The following is a 20,037-nucleotide window of genomic DNA, read 5'->3' as shown; positions in this document are numbered from 1 at the left end:
ATGGATATGGTTACATGTCTGGGTCTGTGTAGATTTGACAATCCATTCTGTAACATTTACACATATGATACAAAGAAACTGCCTCGACTTCAACGCAAGTGTGTCCTTGATACTGGAAGAAAGACTGGGTTCACGTAGACCTCAGACACCTTTTACAAGCCACTTGTGCAAAGTAAAACTTCAAACATAAAATATCGTTTGTGTACATATTTATAGATCTATTTACAAATTATATAAGACACTACCATTGGTGAACCAACAACTACAACAGGATTCGGGTTGACACGAAATAAAAATGAAGGCAACCAAAATATGTGCGTGCTACTCTGCACAAACAAATAATGCTCGCTTAAAACCACAAACACACATGCGCGCACAAATTCTTTACATAAAGATTTACATTTTAACACCTAAATGTAACATTTTTGCTAGTGATGATTGTGATGTGGTAAAAGGTTATAAAATATTTTGGCCTCCCACACAGTAAGTTTTGGTCACATCTTGTGGTTTATCTACAATAGCTCGTTCAACTTCTGGCTAAACCTTTTAAATAAAAATCAACAGCAGCTTCCAAAATCACTCCTATTTCTGAAATTACAGTTTGAAAAACGTATGGTACTTTGGTTATTGCCGAATTTCATACAACGTATAGCCATTAAACATTTGCAAAAACGAATCATTCCAGCAAATTGTCTGCCATTTGAGTAATTTGCAAAAATTATAAAGAATAGCTATGGAAACGCAACCAGCTGACATAAGGTGAAGTGCATTATAAACCTGTGTAGTTCAATGAAGGCCGTTTTTACGTCAAGTGATCATATAACACATAACTAGAGGACTACTTGAGTTGCATATTCACAGTATGCAAATGAACGAGGGGTGAAATATTTCGACATGAACATTTTCGTTATAAACATGTGACGTTATTACTAGCTCTGTTATTTGTCGAATGTGTTAAGACAATGAAACTGACGGAGATCAAGTGGATCCGCGGGTAGTAGCTGTCGGCTCAAACGTGATGTGATTCAGACAGTAGAAGTTCCTGATACGCCTTCAGCGTCTACATCTTGTAGCTGCCACTCGTACTGTGAAGTCCGATTACTGTTGAAATGAAAACATAAACAGAATAAAGAATTTTAACAATGCTGTGGAATAAACTTACATATTTCACGCTGAAGGCAAAGTCGAAATACATATAAACATAACGCAACTGCGTCAGAGGCTTTCCATACAAACCACACGATGACTGTTAACATGGAGGTTTGTACAACTACACAATGACCACAACACAATTTACACTTACTGTCTCGCTTTCCTCCTCTTCTCCAGGCAGAGTCTCAGACCCTGCGCTGTAGTGTAGAGGAGAATAAACCCAGGTACTGTCCTCTGAAGGCTGCGGACACATCACCAGAGTAGCAGAGAGCATCACAAGAAGCCAAGAGCAGGCGGAAATACAAAAGGGACAGCAAAAAGAGAGGTAGACAAATGCAGGAGAGGAAAATTAGAAATGTAGCTAGAAGACAATAAAATAAACACAGCAGTAAAATAGAAGTAGTGATTGTTTAGAACAGGGGTTCCCAAAGTGCAGCGTCGCGAGGGCGGGGTCGGCAAGATGATTTCCAGAAATCCTTTTTATTATTAGAAATAGCGCATGTAACCAATAAGTGTAACAAAATATGAAAAATATATTAGTGGAGTTAAAAACAAAACCAGGCAAATAAAAAGCCATCAGCCTTAGGAATATCATGACCCCTGAGGTGATTATGTCACATTAACAACCGCATTAGGTTAGGTGCAGCAAGTTCCGCACTACGTTAAACAGTCCCATGTGCACGCAGATGATTTTTCAGGCGGATACGTTTATATGAAACGTTGATTAATATCGACCAAAGACAACGCAGGGAGAAGCGCCGCAGTCAGAGGAGTCATTGTCCTCCGGTATGAAAAGAGGCACATCCATCAGCACTCGAATCAGTTTGATGAAATTCGACAATTTTTGATTTTTGAAAAAAATTAAAAACGAAGTCATCTCATTTTGGAACCAAACTCTTCATATTATGTTAGACTGTGCCCCTTTGTGTTGTCATTATGTGCGTTTGGGTAAAATAGGTGCATGTGCGCGCAACGTTTGCATACTTTAAGTAGTAGTGGGGGTCTCAAGTCACTGGCACTGTTATTTTGGGGGTCGCGGGCTGAAAAGTTTGGGAACCCTTGGTTTAGAAGACAAGAAAAGTAGAGATTAATAATAGTTGGAACGACTGGATTAGGAAAAACTGTATCTAGGCCTGATCTGTTTAATGAGAGAATTTACATCTGCAATACGTATTTTTGGATCGTTTAAGATGTCTGTAAGATGTTTATGATTTAGAATGTATGTAAAACTGACCTTTCTAAGACCTTTATCAGATCTTCAGGATCTAGGTTTTGTACGTTGACAGGTGCCCCTCATATACCAATGACATTACTTAAACATCATTAAAAGGCGGAAAACAGAAACTGTTCAAACGATCATTTGCTTGATAGATTTCACATCTGACAGAGAGGCGTACACGCGCGTGCTTTCTGTGCATACGTTTGTTCTATGAAAGACACATACGCACTTTGAGAAATGATTGTAAAATCAAATTTAGGACGGTTTCTACGCAGCATTTTATAAATGAGGCCCCTGATGTTTTCCAGATCTTTAGCAGACATTTTATAGACGTACCTGTGCTATCTGGGTCTGGCGTGATATGTAGATACAGCCGTTATTCCTAATTCTTAAAACTACCTCTAAAAAACTACCTCTACACTTCTAACACTATAAAACTTACAGCGTGCCTCCGTGTGTGTGTGACAGGGTGACAAACACGGACCCTGCCATCGGTGAACTTACAGCCAGACAGAGAAAGATGGAAAGAGACGGCAAACAAATCATGAAAAGACAAAACCAGTAATGAAAACGTCAAGGAGATAGTGTGCTGTTTAGCCGTTGATAAATGAGAGAACTGACAGCTCCATTTATAAGTGGAATGATCAGCTGGTTTTGAGTGTTAATGGATGAATAATTCAAGAGGTGGCGCAGACACATCTCCAGGGTTTTTTTGGGAGCTTATTTTGCACACAACCCTGTTTAAAAGACATCCTGAGGGCCTCGATGTGTCTAGCTATGATAATGATCACCATTTGTCAGGTTTTTTTAAGCTGTCCTCAGAGATATCGCTGTTTAAATGTGGTTTTCCTGGAGTTGCAATGGAGGGTTATGTTTTCCATTTAGACAACTTGGGTCAGTAGCTATTGTATCGCTGGATTTCAGAATAAATACCTCGTACACTGTAAATTCTGTAAAAACCACAACTATAATAAAATGATGCTAACACAGTTGTGTGGAAAGCAAAACATACAATAAGATATCCAAGTATCCTATCCAAGAGCTCCTTACATCCACACAGAGAAACTCTGTAAGATTGAATTCAGTATTGGAGACATTTCCTGTAGATACCATTAATTCAATTCAACAACGCTTATAGACTCATGCCGAGCACTTACGAAACCTATCCAGAATATGTCCAAGTCATATTTACCAGAAAAGTAAAAAGAAGAAATTATAAATTATATTTTGTTGAAAATGAGTCAACATTTCATTATGACATTATTTACATTAGAACTCATAACCGTAATATATCAAGAGGCGAGATTTTTTTTTGTAATAACTGTAAATAACTTTTATGTAATACAGTCATGAAAATTATCAATTTGTATAACAGTAATACTTTTTCTGGTAATATGAGGGCTTAAATTAAAACAACGTCACAATACAAAAAAATCTCTTATTAAAAATATCCCAGTTATCAATAATAATAATAATAACACCACGTGATTATTTTTGTTATTCTTATATAATTTGTTTTATTTTTTTGTGAAATATACCCATATTTCTGTAAGACCTACTCACACTCTGCAAAGTGTGACATTTCATATGATGTCACATTTTCAGGAAATGACATCATATTCTATATATGGAGAGTTTGGTTCTAAAATGAGATTACTCAGTTTTTAAACATTTTCAAAAAATCATGTCTTTTAGTATGTTAACATGTTTTTATTGTGTTAGTTAGCTGTATTTTTTTTAGTAATTATGGCTTAAATCAAAACAAACCAACTGCAGTTTGATATTAATTGGAACGCACAATAAAAAAACATGATTTTTGAAAAAAATTAAAATCTCATTTTGGAACCAAACTCTTCATATTTATAGATGAGCGCAAGACTTACAAAATAGATGTCTGTAATTGGCACGTCATCATCCTCATCCACAGAAGCGCGGCTCGTGCCTCCCGAGGCTTGACTGCCGCCGTCAGATTCTACAATTATCCTGGGACTTGCCGTGAAGGACGACGACGAAGCTTCTAAAAACACCTCTGGAACTTCGCTACGTAAAAAAAAACAATTTCACAATCATGTCAGTGTTTCAAGCAAAGCTCTCTTTGCCAAAAATCATTATTATTACTCACCCTTTATGTTTGTTACTGGGTTTTGCAAATATCTAACCAATAAGAAAGTATTCAAAAGGAACTCAGTATTCAAAAGGTATTCAAAAGGAACTTTGAAGGACAGCCTTCAAAATTTCACCTTTTGTGTATCACAGAAGAAAATAAAGTCACAGGTTTGGAATGACAGGACAGAATCGTGATTTAAAGGGACAGTTCAAACTCAAAATCAAAATCAAGCAACCCCTTATAAATGAGCTGTAGTATCTCCTCTGTTTTAGTTTAACCAGCCAACACAATAACATGTGGGTATATAGTGCCGATGTGATTATCAGCTTCCTGTTTGGTTGTATCCTGTGTGGCAGTTGCCATGGAGGAGTTTTCCCACCACTGTTCAGAGGTACGAGGACAAATCACGCCTCATTCCCATGATGCCCTTGATTTCACTGTTTTTAATTCCCACAGAAAATACATAGCTTGCATTGGATCCATACATTTTTTTTGCTCAGGTGTTGCGTCATTACCTGATCTCCGGCGATGACTGGGGGGCCGTCAGGGTGGGCTCACTCTCATACCGTCCCTCCACTTCCACCTCCACTGTGATGGTCTGCTGGTCCTCATCCTGCATTCTGCAACAACACCAGCAGAGGGCGCATTCAAACCACACTGCCAACAACACTGTAGAAAAAACATCTACAGCTGCAAGATTTTCAAAACCTGTATATGACTCGTTCTTCTGTACAACACAAAAGATATTTTGAGACATATTTTGTGTCCACACATAGGAAGTCAATAGGGGGGTCAACAATGTTTGGTTATATCTTGTTGTCTGCAGAAGAAAGAAACTATGAATAACATGAGGGTGAGTAAATGACAGATCTTTTATTTTTTGGTGAACTGTCACTTTAAGCCAGTTATAATACTTTTAAAGAGACAGTACACCCTAAAATGTAGCTATGAAACCTCATATAACGAAAATTTGGCTTTACTGTACAAAAGGAAAGTAAAAGTCAATAAAGTCACAAATGAGGACATCAGGGACAAAATACCGCCAGTTCTACTTACGATTCTTCATGGCTAGACTGGGTGTGCCTCCTGTACAGAAAAGAACAGATGGTTTATTGTACCAGCCACCGGTTCAAGCCACTGTACCGTAGAGAGAGAGAGAGAGAGAGGGTGTTTGTTACCTGTAGCGTGGGTGCTCGGAGGTGTCTGACGGAGAGCGTTCTGGAATGGACAGAGAGGTGGTGGAGGAGAGCGTGGTCGCAATGGAGGCTGTTGTGGCCTCCTCGAAGGACGGAGGAGTGCAGGGGAGCACGTCTGCCCGGCCTGAAATACACACATGATCCAATCATTTTTAAAACTAAAAACATTTATGGCTAATGTTAATATCAAATATTTCCATACTGTCTGCATGTGTGATAACCACCGTAAATAAATACTGTCATATACTTAAGTATTCACATTGTAGCATATTGTAGTAATTACTACATTTGGTCAATGTATACTTTTACAGTAAATCTTGTAATAAACTTTATGGCAAGATTTAAAAACAAGACTTTCTACTACAGTATTTTTTGTAGGTGGGTGAAACCATTCTACTATATTTACAGACATTTACCATCATCTTCCAAAGTAGGGAAGCTCCGAGTTCCTCTCAGGTCATAAATGTTTTCGTCCTTCATGAACTGCAGCTGGCTGGCCGACCAGGGACCGGTGCATTTGATTAGACCCCCTCGACCCCTCTTCGACGGTGAAGATTTCAATGCTGCGAATATAACAGGAAATGCGCTTGTATGTAACTTAATTAAAGTACATTTTTACGAAGATAATCATTTCCGTGTGTTAAACATTGAAAATATCTTTGATTCAGAATGGGTCGACTCACAGGAAGTCTTCCTGAATACAGTAGTGCTCATGAATCTGAAGAATCTGTCGGCATAAAACGACGGTCTGTGTACAGAGACGGTGTCCTAAAAAATGACGGAAGGTGAGAACATTATAACTCTGCAAGGGTTAAACCACGAATCAATCGATATGAAAAGCTACAGTACGTTCAAACTTATTTCATTTGACCAAAAGGGAAATTTACTAGTATATCACAAACTTTTCTGCAGGCTGAACGGAATGTTTTGGGGTTGACTACCAGGGTAGGAAAAAAGTGCCCCAGAATTGTTTGCTTTCCTACATTCTTCAAAATATCTTCTTTTGTGATCAACAGAACAAAGAAATTTGTAAAGCATTATGGTAGTCAATGGGGTCCAAGAACTGTTTGGTTACAAGCGTTCTTCCAAATATCTTTCTCAGTGTTCATTAGAACAAAGACATTTACACAAATTTGGAATTAGAGGGCGAGTAAATGATGGTAGAATGTTTATTTTCGAGTAACCTGTCCCTTTAAAACACATCTATGAGACTTTGGTTTATATACATAAATAAGTCCCAGTGTGAATTTTTTTGTCTCTAGTTCTATAAATAGCATAATTAGCATGCAAATGAATCGTGAGGCGTTTGCAGTATGGCGTAGACTGAAGCGTCGGAGGCAGAGCTGGAGAAACCTGCGTCACTGAACGTGACAAGCAGACTGTATTCTCACAGCTGTGCCGAGCCACATGAACTTGTAAAACGAGTTTGTGCATATGTGTGTCTCTTTCTTTATCTCCAACAAATAACACAACTGCCACATGCTTTGAGAAAACAGCCAAAGGTTAATGCACATTATATTATTACTTCCATTCAAACCCAGTATTTCACACTAAACCTCATTCATTATATCCTGTAAGATTTCGCACTAAACCCCATCCTACATTTCCTGTAAAATCATACACGATAGCTTAATTATAATAATTAATGTAAGCTTAAATCATTGTGAGGGCTTTATTATTTACGATACATCACACGTGTAAAGGACGGTTCGTCCAAAAATGTCATCACTTACACACCCCCTTGTCATTACAAACCTGTATGACTTTCTTTCTTCTGCACGAAAGAAGATATTTTCGGAAAATGTTGGTAACCAAACAGCGCCGGTACCCTTTACCTTGCATTGTATAGACACAAAACCTATGCAAGTCAATGGGTACCGCTGTTGTTCAGATACCGACATTCTTCAAAATATCTTCTGTGTTCTGCAGAAGAAAGAAAGTCATGCAGGGTGAGTAAACAATGACAGAATTTTCATTTTCGGGTGAACTCTCTCTTTAACATGATATTGATAATCACGGTTTTCAACATCATGGTTATTGAATTGACCAGTATATTGTGACACAAACTTTAGCTTAGTCTCTAGACCAGTGGTTCTCAAACTTTTTCGTTGTAAGGCCCCCTTTGTGTAGAGTGCATCGCTTTGCGGCCCCCCAAATAAAGACTTATAATCTTAAATTTAACATTTTTATTTAAACAAAAACATATTCGGTTATACAATGCTGAAACATCAATTCTTTTGTCTGGTGGTCTTATTTTTCTGATGTTTGATTGCATAAAATCTATGAACAATTTCTATATTTCATAAAATGCCACAAAATCTGTGGCCCCCCTGGATCCACCTCGGGGCCCCCCCAGGGGCCACGGCCCCCAGTTTGAGAACTACTGCTCTAGACAACATCGTTGGCATTTCATAAAAATCTCACCCCATCATGCACCAAAGCCTTCCACGTGTGCTCCAACTTCTTTATTAACCTAAAAGCAAAAACACAAATGTGTTAAAGAATGCCGACTATGAATAAAACAGAGATATGAAAACAAAAGCACCTGTATGATTGCAGGATGTCAATTAATCCGATGTACAGTAATAGACGCTCGCCTTTACCGTTGACCGCAGGAATACCACCCATTCTAAAAAATATATATATATATATATATATATATTAAAATCTATGTTGTAATGAACATATGCAAGTGTTCTTTATATACGTCAAAGTATGTACTCACGTGTCATCCGTGTCAATGTCCTCTCCACAGGCAGACGCTCCCTGTATGGACTCCATGGCAGTGGAGTAAAGCGCTTTCTGTGCCAGCGGTCTCTTCTCATCACTGTTGCCCTGAGATCCCTCCATTTGCTGCTCTTTCTCTGCCTGATCGATGTTATGAACTCCCAACAGCAAACTGTAATCCATAATCTTAAAGCTCTCCAAGACCTGCAACACAAAACATGTCAATATCTACTTCGGTGTTTGAAGTGCTTCAGTATTTTTTGATAATGTCATTATATATTGCTACAAATAAAAACTATAACAGACATTTAAGCAGTAAGGACCTGCATCTCCTAATAGGCTCTTACCAAACAGTCTCTCTGTAATGTTTTAACCAGGGCGTTATAAGTGTCCGTGTCCAGCATGAGTCCATCCGGCACATCCTGCATGAAGTCGAGGTCTTTAAAAGTGGGTCTCGCCTTTTCCCGCTCTTTCTTGGAGGCCCGTCGCTTGTAGGTGGATCCCTTCAAGTCATATTTGAGGTGCATGCGCACCACCCTGGGCAGCACGTTGTTCATGACCACCATCCGAATGTTCTTGCCACCCGATTGTACGCAGTACAACCCAAAGAACTTGGGCAATAAGGTGCGAGGATTCTGGTTTAGGTTCTGCCAAAAAACGAAAGATGTGCATTTTTAGTCAGACTGCAGCAAACTGGCATTCAAGCATTACTTGTTCATGCAGGCGTACACATTTTGCAAATAAATACTAAAAAGCACACAATTACGTAACAGTGAGTTCGTTTCGTGCTTCCTAGAATAGAATGCCGCAGGGATGTCAAATTTTTGTAGGCCAACCCAGAAGTTTGCGACGCACTGGTTCCCTCGACAAAAAGTCAATAGACTTTTATCACTAAAAATAACCTCTGTGATCAATAAAAGTTTATGTCCATCACGATAATCTTTACAAATGAACGCAAAAAGCGTTAAATACAATCGCCAGAAATAAAAAGCTAACATAAGGATATTAATAAACTACACCACAGTCGCTCGACATCACCGTTCATCAAGTTATTATACTTTACTTAAACTACAACTATTTAAAAATTTCTGTTTACTGAAATAACTTAAGTATTGGCCTAATATTACTCGAAAAAGTTAAGCTAAACAAAAATGTTGCCTCAGGAATAAACTGAAATAAGTTGAAGCTGACGGACTAAAATGATGCAGTAAACATACAGTAAATAAAAAAAACTCAAATAAATTCGCCTTCTATAACAACATAAAAAATAAACAAATAAATAATAAAATGACAAAAGCACATTAAAAATAGCTTAAAATTCACCTAAAACATAAAACTATAAAAATAAAAGCGAATTCAAAATATTAATCAAGCTACCATAAATTGACAAAGACAAATGTCAAAACTATAATAACTTTGTTTTGAACTTTATTAAAAACATGTTCGGCAGTAATTACGTGAATAAATCTGCATTTATGTTTTTCTATTTTTAGATTTGCGCCCATGCATTATTTTTACTAGTGTATAAAATAAAACATCAAAATAATTACAACTTTTCTTAACCACCAACCTTATTTCAGCATTTAACCAAAAACACCTAAAAAAACATTGACTTTGGGACGTTGGAACAGGAATTGCTAAATGCTAACTCGTTTCTGGGTTTAGCCTACAAAAATACATCATCCTTTCGGCACTCTGAAATCCTCTAACATGGTGTTTCTTTTTAAAGGAACAGTTCACCCAGGAATAAAAATGTTGTCATCATTTACTCACCCTCGAGTTGTTCCAAATCTGTATAAATTTCTTAGTTCTAAACACAGAGAAAGATATTTGGAAGAATGCTTGTAACCAAACAGTTCTGGGGCACCATTGACTACCATAGTAGGAACAAATATCTTTTTTTGTGTTTAACAGAACAAAGAAATTTACAAAGAAAGTGAGTACGTTACAAATTTATATTTTTTGGAGAACTGTTCCTTTAATTTATCAGGCAGTAATGCGAGGCATGTCTGTTTAAAGTTCCTAAATCCCACAAATCAAGTTTTTCATTTCACATGCAAGTTTTATAGATGAGAAAGTAATACCACTTCTAAATATTCAAAGTTTAGTACAAAGCATTTAAGTAAAAGTTAAATCTAGCTAACTAGGAACCAAAATGTATTTGTTTTCATCACATCCCACACTCAAAACACACGCAACTCAAGGGCATTCTGTTAGCCAATCATCTGACGTTTAGAAACCCTTATTTCAATTAGTTTAATCTCTTCAACACAAAGCAAACACAGAGACAGATCTCCAAATGCAAGACCCATCACCTCCAGAACAAGCAACCTTCCAAACATTCATGTCAACCCCCACAGGTTCACTCGGGCCGACTAAAGATATGGAGAAGAAACAGAAAGACCCGGAAAGAGTTAAATGCAAGTTTCTCCAGATAATGTTCCCTGTATGCCATGAACAGGCGAAGGTCAGCATTGTTTCGTGCTATTGCTCAACAACGGCCGAGCCGTCACTATTCACGGGCTCATTAGCTCCAGCTGAATGGATGGAACAAGCCAAGCCGCTAACTGCTCGGACTCTGCTGACATCGAAAAGCCATTTAAGCTTCATGTACCCAAACCCACGTCATGCTCTCTTGGAAATCAGACTCCATTTGTCTCGTTACAGGTGAATAAAATGGTTCAATGATGAATGTAAAACAGAACGAGCACAGTTTGAATGCAAATTATTTCCCTTTTAGTTTGTCATTCGGGCTACACACATCACCTCAGGGGAGAGATCTGTTTAAAATAGCCTGCTGGGTAATGAGTTTAACCAGATGGATGATTTGTGTCAGCAGGTGTAATGTATTCGAGGTACATGCGCCTTAACAAGACAAAAAAACATTCAACTTTAAAAGCAAAACTAACTTTATATTTTTAGCCAGTTTACCTTGACGTATATTTTACTTTTTATGAAACTTGTTACCAACATAGAAAAGTGTAGTATTCGACAGGTCATGTGATCTCAACATGGCTGCCAACCTTATATGGAAGAAAACAGGCTACTGATATGAAAGGAACTGATATAATTTGAAGCCTTTGCCAAAGGTAAACTTAATAAACTTAAAAAAAAAAAACTGCTCAATTACTCAAAAACTATTTTATTGTATGTCAACAGTAGAAGTCTGAAATGCAGATTTAAAAGAACTCACCATGTAATAGCCCGGCAGGAGTTTCTGCAAGAACTCTGCTTCTTTGTGCATGACTGTTTTGATGATGAACTCATCGTCCTTGGTGAGATAGAAGACGGAGCCGCTCGCTCCGGGATTGGACAGCTCGATCAACGGCTCATTACACAATGAATACTACAGGTAGACACAAACTGTTTGGTTGAGTAGCAGAATTTTTCTTCTTACACTCTTTATCAGAGGTTCTGATGAGTACGGCTGTTCCACGATTAATTGCATCCAGAATAAAAATTTGTGTTTACACAAAATACGGCTGTGTACCGTGCATATATATTTTGTATTTATAAACACATACATGTATATATTTAGGAAATATTTCCTTGCATATATTAATAATTATTATGATGCTGTCAAAAGATTAATCGTGATTATTCAGATCCAGAATTCAGAGTTAGTGTTAACAAAATATATGTCTGTGTACTGAGCATATTAATTTTGTATTCATAAAAACATACACATACATGCATATATTTAAGAAAAATATATTAAAATGAATAAACATTTATATATAATTTAAATATATATATATAAATATAAATAAATACATGCAAACATTTCCTAAATATGTATACATGTACCAGTATGTATTTATAAATACATCATTAATATGCACAGTACAAAGACATATATTATTTAAAAACAAACTTTTATTCTGGATGCGATTAATCGTTTAATAGTCCAATTTTTTTATATATAATTTAAATTATATAAAAAACAAATAACTTAACACATCACTGAACACACGGCTAAACACACAACTAAATATACTAGGGCTGTCAAATCGATTAATCAATTCCAAATAAAGGCTTGTGTTTATATAATAAATATGTGTGTACACAGCGCACACACACACACATACATTTGATAAAAATAGCCATTTATTTTGTGACCGATTAATCGTGATTAATCGATTTGACAACTCTCAAGCTGTGTTCCCACCAAATGCGAATGAAGCGTTAAGCGCGAGTGATTTACATGTTAAGTCAAGGCAAAGACACGATAGGACATACTGCGGCGCGAATTGAGCGTTTCGGGCGTTTGACATGCGTAACGTGTGATTCGCGCGAGTTGAAAAATCTGAACGTTGGCGAAAATTCACGTCGCATTAACCAATCAGGAGCTTGCTCTAGTAGTGACCAGGGCTGGATTGGCCATCGGGCATACCGGGCATTTTCCCGGTGGGCCGATGTACTTGTAGGGCCGAAACGGACGCTAGGCCAGAGAGACGGACGGATTAGAAGAGTTAATCGGGCGCATATGCACGGAACGCGAATGCAATTGCGAATCGGACATGTATGCAGGAAAGGAAATGACACCAGCACAACCTACCACTCTCACTAAAACAACCCCCCCTCACCCCCTCGACAAATGTGGTAGAGGGCCGAAGCTGGTCAAAAATGCCATGGCAGAATTAACATCCCAGTCCAGTCCTGGTAGTGACGTTATTATGACGTAGCGAGCGGAGGCAGAAATCCGAAACAACAGAGGACAAAATCATCTTTGCTGTATGTGGATACCCGGAGCTGTACGATACATCTTACTTTTATAGAAACAGGAATAACAAGGATCTTGCTTGGAAGAAAGTGAGTGAGGAAGTCGGACAATCTGGTAAGTTGTAAAAAACGATCTTTACTCAATTTGAGCTATATATATACGAGACTGGAGCCGCCTGTCAGAAGCCCCTCCCATGACGCGAATTCGCGTCTGTTCTGAAGTGAATTTCACGCACGAATGAAGCGAGTAAACTCAAAATGTTCAAGTGTCCAACTACGCGCGAATAGCACGATTCATTCGCGCAAGTCGCGTTTGGTGGGAACGCTCAGCAAATACACAACTGAACAACAACCATATAACTGACCACATAACCTAACATATAATTGAGCATTTATTATTAAATTTTTGTAAAAATATTTCTCACCAAATAGTCATCTGGCCGTATACCGAAGAGCTCTCTGAAGTACCGGAAGGCCACGGGGGCGTACGTTTTAAAACGGAAGTCTGGGAAATGATGGGCTGGCGTCAGGTTGCTCCCTTCACTAGACAAACACAGACAAGATTTTTCATTGCTTGTGAAATACCACACCTCCCCTCGACCACAGTCGCTAGTGCTCACCTGGGAAAAAATATGCTCTCCACCACATAGAAATCCTGCATGAGCACATCACGCTCGGGCTTGGAACTCAAGTTCCCGACAGTGTAGCCAATGCCAAGCTGAATGGCCCCTTTGAGTGCTGATGATGTCGTCTGTAAAGAAGACAGATTTATGTTACATTGAGATGTTAAAACCATTTAGCTAAATTCTTATCTACAGTTTTCAGGTATGAATATTCTAGGCAGCCAAAAAAAAATGCATACTAGACCTTCTTGTAAGTGGTCTCTCCCGACGCGTCCACTCCTCTGTGTCCGATCTTCTTTATGTGGGCCGGCTGGCCTGAAGAAGAGGGCATCTATCGGAAAGTGAGAACAACTGAGACCCAAACATTCTTGATTCCTACTATAAGTCTATGCTTATCAAATTTGTTTTATCAAGGTCTTGTGTAGCCTTGTAGCAGTCCTTGAAGTACAAAAGAACATACCTCTGTGATGAACGCCTTTTTCGATGTAGCATCTAGGAGAAAAAGAGGAATTCCATTATAAGACAAGACACGAAGAGCAAAATGACTTCAATGTAGTTTTGCACATCCGTATTCCAGCGTGAGAATCAAAAAACTGCAGCTACATTCTGAAATGCAAATCTGACTCTACAGCCAAGAGTCAATAGATCATCAACCATTAAAGCACGGACAGCATCAGCCGACACTTTGGTAATCACTCTTCGTTTATATTCTGTCCCCTGATCTCCAGGATCCCTTCAGCAGCAGCTGTCGCTGCCGACCGGGCGTTTGTTCACAAAGACGGTTTGATGAAATACAGCCATGTGAGGGTGACAGCTGGATTTCTTTAGCCGTGATTCTCGCCCCACATTCGTGCCATGCATCTGCGTGCGCTCCCATTCAGTCGCGATCCTCCGTTTCCATGGCATTCACATGCTGGGCTAAATAGGGTACTGGCCGCTAGACAGAGCGGCTCATAGACATGCACTGAGAAAATGAGATGGTGGTAAAAGGTGTCTTTGTGGTTTTGCGCCCATACAATGGAAGTCAATGAGGGTCAATGTTGTTCGGTTACCAACACTCTTCAAAATATCTTCTTTTGTGTTCTGCAGAAGAAAGTCATTTTTATAACCAGCTTTCAACTGCTTCATCTTATTTTGGGGGGGATATTTTGTTTGATGTGACGGTTTTGCAGTCCATGGAAAAAAGTTGAAAGCACAAAGTTGGAGAAAAAAAGAAATCTGGCAGCAATTTCCAAAAACAAAACCTGATTTTCCATTTTCGCCTCTGAAATAGCACAACCACACAACAACACGTCAAGTTAGTTCCTGTTATTTCTGAAACAGCCGTCAATGGGACCCTTATAGAAGGCTAGTTGGGCAACACTGTGATTTTCCTTAAAATAGTTTTTTTCCGAAAGCTTGTTGACCGATGACGGGTTTGGCCTCAGATTAAGCTCGAGTGGAAAGAAATGCCATGTTGTTGAAGTTTTGCTATTCTTCACCAGCCAGGGTTGACCACATGTCTAATAAAGAGCGTAAGACATGTAAAAGCATGACTGATGTTTAATTCTGGCTTTGGACTTTTGCCATTTTATGTATAGAATGAAACTCTGCCCTGGTGAAAAAACACAATAGAAAACTTTATGGAGTTAATGGGAATTGTATTGGTTTTAATGGAAGCTATAAAGGTGTCTACTGGTATGTGATGGATTCTGTTGGTGGGATGATATCTGGCAGATGGGAACCAATAGACAACCATTAAATCCTATTGGAATAATGGCCACACTACAAAAAGGGATTTTGTAATGGGTAAAAGGAAAAAGCTAATGGTTCATAATGGTATTTTATTGGAAACCATTAGAATTTCTGTCATGGTTTCTACAGTTTTTTCAGCAGGGTGACACACTTTGGTGTTTTTTAACAACAGTGTGGTTGTGCTAGCATGTGTGCTAACTGCTAGGCCACAAAAAAAACAATTTAGGGATTTTATTGTGAATGTTCTTATGACATTTATTGTAAATTTCTCACAATTATAAGAAGGTTCACCCACTTTACTGTCTGAAGCCACTTTAAAACTAAACTTTTTTTCAATGACGTTCGACTGACTTTATTTAGATTCGCCAGTTTCAAGCCGTGATAAATTTGAAAAACGTATAGAAGCTCAGGTGCTAATGAGTTAGCAAAACACCTCCTGAAATTCCACAGGCTCCATGATGGTGTGATCACAGACAGCTCGAAACAAACTTGAAATGATGATCTCGACGACAGAGCATCTGACACCTTCAACTTACTTTCATTATATTAGACTATTTTTAGTGAAGCCATTATATACAGATATGCATCTTCATAAAAATGATCAAGAGTCCTAAATATCTACATATTTAAAAGTTTCGCTATAACAATCGTTCATAATTCAAAACAAGAAAGGAGAAACGATAGCCCCACCAGTAAATCCCACAAAACCATTGTCAACGCTCACTTCTGATTTACCAAATGAAAACAAAAACGGCAAGTTCCTGTTGTAAATTTCATTCCATCACCCGAGTAAAAATCATTTGAGACGCTTTAATCTAAAGTGATTTTGGATTATGTCCCCTCGGTGCATTTTGGAGCTCAAGGGCACAGTGGTGACAGTCAAGGACGTGGGAACCTTATCAGCCTTACTCATGAATATTAATGACAGCAGAAGCGGATGCTTGATCTTCAAGTCGTCGTTTCGTGCGGTCACCTACGCTTTCTTCACACAATGGCGGAAAATCCAATTACATCATTTATTTCACAAAAAGTTGGATGTGAGGGGGTTCCAAAGTCAGAATGGTTGCCGTGGTGATTGTTCTGGTGCCTGCATGCATACGTTGACAACAAATGCATCGTCTGCGCTTCGCCCTTAGGAGACGTTCGAGTGTCCCATCAGCCGAGGGACTCAAGTGTCTACTCTACTCCCCCTGGTCTGGTCTTCAAGACTATAAAAACCTCCAAACCCTTCAGGCATGCCCTGTTTTTCTTTAGTGGCGAGCATGAGACTACGCGGCTATGATGAGCTTTTGCGCAGCATAGAAGGTTTGATTTTACATGCGTCTCATGGGATGTTATTTGTATAAACCGAGAAAACCGAGTCTGCACATTTCGCGGACGTTTTAATTGAGTACATTTACTGCGGCCACATGAAGCGGGTACGTGAGATTGGCCATTAGGCGACGATAACCTCAGAATTGATTTATAATTAATTTGCAATAAAGATCTGCTTCTTTTATCTTTATCGGTTCAGTGCTGTTCTTTATAAGCTGAACGTCAAATCAAATGTATAAATGAACACTAAGCTAGAAAAATGATGCATCCAAGTGGGAGAAATCATTTTATTTAGGGCTGTCAAACGATTAATCGCGATTAATCGCATCCAGAATAAGAGTTTGTGTTTACATAATATATATCTGTGTACTGTGCATAATAATTTTGTATTTATTAACACATACACATACATGCATATATTTAAGAAAAATCAAAATTAATAAACATTTATATATAATTTCAATTATTGGTAAATATAAATAAATACATGTAAAATTTCCTAAATATGTATTCATGTGTGTGTGTTTGCATTTATAAATACAAAATTAATATGCACAGTACACAGACATATATTATGTAAACACAAACTTTTATTATGGATGCGATTGATCGCGATTAATCGTTTGACAGCCCTAATTTTATTACAATGTGCTTTTAAAGGGATAGTTACAAAAATACAAATTCAGTCATCATTTATTCACCCTCATGTTGTTCTAACTTGTATGAGACTCTTTAATCTGAAAACCCAAAAGAAGATATTTTGAGAAATGTCTCAAAAATAGTTTCGTGTCCATACAATGGAAGTCAATGGAGGTCAGTGTTGTTTGGTTACCATCATTCTTCAAAACATCTTCTTTTGTGTTCTACAGAAGAAATAAAGTCACATATGTTTGGAATGGCATGAGAGTGCCTTCATTTCACTTCAGGAGAGAAAATGACTCACTGTCGGACCCCATGAATGTGATGAAGCTCTCTACAACGCAGCATGTTTTCACACACCCATCCAGACAGGAGAAACGGGGGAGGACAGGCATGAAAACAGAAGGGCGCCGAGGCAGAAGATGTCAAACAGAGAGCGTGCCATCACTGTTGGGATGCTGTTTCAGTGCCAAACCGAGTAAAAACACCAGACCTCCGCATGTGGCTTTCATTATAAGCGATCTGCGCTGACATTTAACTACAGTGACCACAATCATTAGGACTAGTTTCAAAAGTTTCCACGCACACGCAAAGATGAAATCACGTAAACAATCTGCTAGAGAGGGTTTCAAAAAGGTCCATTTCGATCATATGTTAAACACTGAGATTTTAATATATTTTAACGCAATAGACACAAAGAAAGACAGATCCATTGTGTGGAGGTTGCTTAATTGAAAAAGTACAAATGCAAGAAGGTTTTAAGGTTTAGATGTGTGGAAAATACCATTAGGTAGAAAACAATCTATGGAAATCTATGGTTTTATGTGTGAACAACTGAGCACACATAAGCACACATCTTTTCCTTTTTTGGCCTAGGCTGGCAAGATGAAGATCATCCTGTTTACAAATCTTCACCAATGGACACTATGATATAAACTGCCAATAGTTTCCTCATGTGCTCTTGACCAATTATGAACAGACTGTACTTGGACAAACTATGTTAAAACCCAAGCACTTAAACATGATAAGCATTCAGTACAACAATACAACTTAAAGTCATTTGTAAGGGTTTGATTTTTCGCTGGTTCACCGCATGCATGCATCTACTTTTGCATACGCAGAAAACCCCGTTGTTCTATATAAATCGTTATAGTAGGTTGCTATTCTGATCTTTCAGCAAAAATGCATACAGTTTGCATATGTAAATCCAACACAACCCTTTGCCCCATTCCCCACATAAAACCCCGCATCTGATCAGCCCATCTGTCACACTCCAGTGTCCCTGCTAAACTGAGCTGATGATGACCAGCTAGCTGTTTTTTTCCCCTGTCATATCAAACCAACCGGCTGACAACATGCAAAATGCATTGATTTTATATACTAAATGCATAAAACGCTAATAAACCAATGCACGAATGGCAATTCTCACGCATGAATCTCCCTCACCCACGAATGCTAGTTCAGCTCAGACTCAGCTAGCTTATCCATGTGCATCCCATTCACATCTATTTAGATACGGTCGTATTCATCTAATGTAATTTCTCGATCCTTATTTTAGAACAAATACCAAGCGTTTAGTTACCCGCGTCAACATCGCCCGTCCCCGAGTCCTCGGATGCCGGTGCCCCGGATAATGGACTCCCATCCGCGGCCTCAGACAGGCTGCTCGCCCCTTCAGCCGCCGCTTCCATTCAATCTCCCGGGATGAATCCTCCGAAAGATCACTGACAACCGACGCTCGCGAATGTATGTTATTGTATGAATGTATGAATATATACACCTTCACCTCTAGCGTATACGGATCTGAGTAACTGGTGAAAATGCTGTCAATGAGAAATTGAGGACTGTGTTCGCGCGTCGTGGTCCTCTCACATCTGAGCTGAGCCTTCATGCACAGGATAGTAATGTCCGATTAGCGTTTCCGTGAATCGGTTCTTAAGAATGATTCGTTTTTACCGATTCGTTAAACGTCCGTAAATGTATTAGACCACCAAAGGTTTGTGAATAAAACTAAAAAATATTTTTTTGATTTCATTTATTTTTTCTTATGTGTATCTACGATGTATCTACGTTTTTACTTGGAAACTACATACATTTCGAAAGGGGTTGGAATCGTAAATACTGCGACATCGTACCTAAACATAGTAATAAACAGCCGTAATTTCATAAAAAACACTCGACATTATTCATCTTGAGCCACCAAGCATACGAATTGTAGACTCGCTTGAGAGAGCCAGTTTAATGACGCCCTCTGTCCGAACGAACCGATTCGTGAAAATGATTCGGACTTCCCGGCGCGTGCACAGGAGCTGGCTTCAATGTTTGGATGAAGCTTCTGCTGCTCTCTGTTGGCGATTTTTCAGTAATGCACACATGCTGAGGGCATTCACTTCATGCTTGATATTGAAATGCAGATGAAGCAATATATGCATATATATTTATTTAAATAAATATGAGTATATTTTATAAATATACATATATCGTTTTTATACACAAATAAATATTATATGTATTGTATTAATTATTATATTCACTTTATTCATTATTAAATTCATATGTTCATTTTACACTATATTATTAAAATGTTTTTAAAAATCATTGAAC

General features: G+C 38.3%; 1 protein-coding gene across 2 annotated transcripts; it reads right to left on the bottom strand.

The window, feature by feature from the left end:
- Positions 1–194: 194 nt before the first annotated feature.
- On the bottom strand, positions 195–19,329 carry pip5k1ca (phosphatidylinositol-4-phosphate 5-kinase, type I, gamma a). 2 transcript variants are annotated; one of them, XM_057325212.1, is made up of 18 exons: positions 19,016–19,329; positions 14,207–14,238; positions 13,991–14,077; positions 13,744–13,874; positions 13,549–13,666; positions 11,595–11,747; positions 8,749–9,048; positions 8,400–8,605; positions 8,220–8,303; positions 8,099–8,147; positions 6,358–6,442; positions 6,091–6,237; positions 5,657–5,798; positions 5,535–5,564; positions 4,994–5,098; positions 4,255–4,411; positions 1,304–1,393; positions 195–1,101 (listed from the first exon to the last, which is right to left on the bottom strand). In XM_057325212.1, the coding sequence occupies exons 1-18, from the start codon at positions 19,122–19,124 to the stop codon at positions 1,099–1,101; spliced, it is 2,028 nt and encodes a 675-aa protein (XP_057181195.1). In that variant the 5' UTR covers positions 19,125–19,329; the 3' UTR covers positions 195–1,098. The 2 variants fall into 2 exon arrangements, with proteins under 2 accessions (XP_057181195.1, XP_057181196.1); XM_057325213.1 differs by lacking the exon at positions 1,304–1,393.
- Positions 19,330–20,037: the final 708 nt, after the last annotated feature.

The sequence above is a fragment of the Triplophysa rosa genome, linkage group LG25 (assembly GCF_024868665.1).
Source record: "Triplophysa rosa linkage group LG25, Trosa_1v2, whole genome shotgun sequence".
Lineage (NCBI taxonomy): Eukaryota > Metazoa > Chordata > Actinopteri > Cypriniformes > Nemacheilidae > Triplophysa > Triplophysa rosa.
This window is presented reverse-complemented; position numbering and strand designations above follow the sequence as displayed.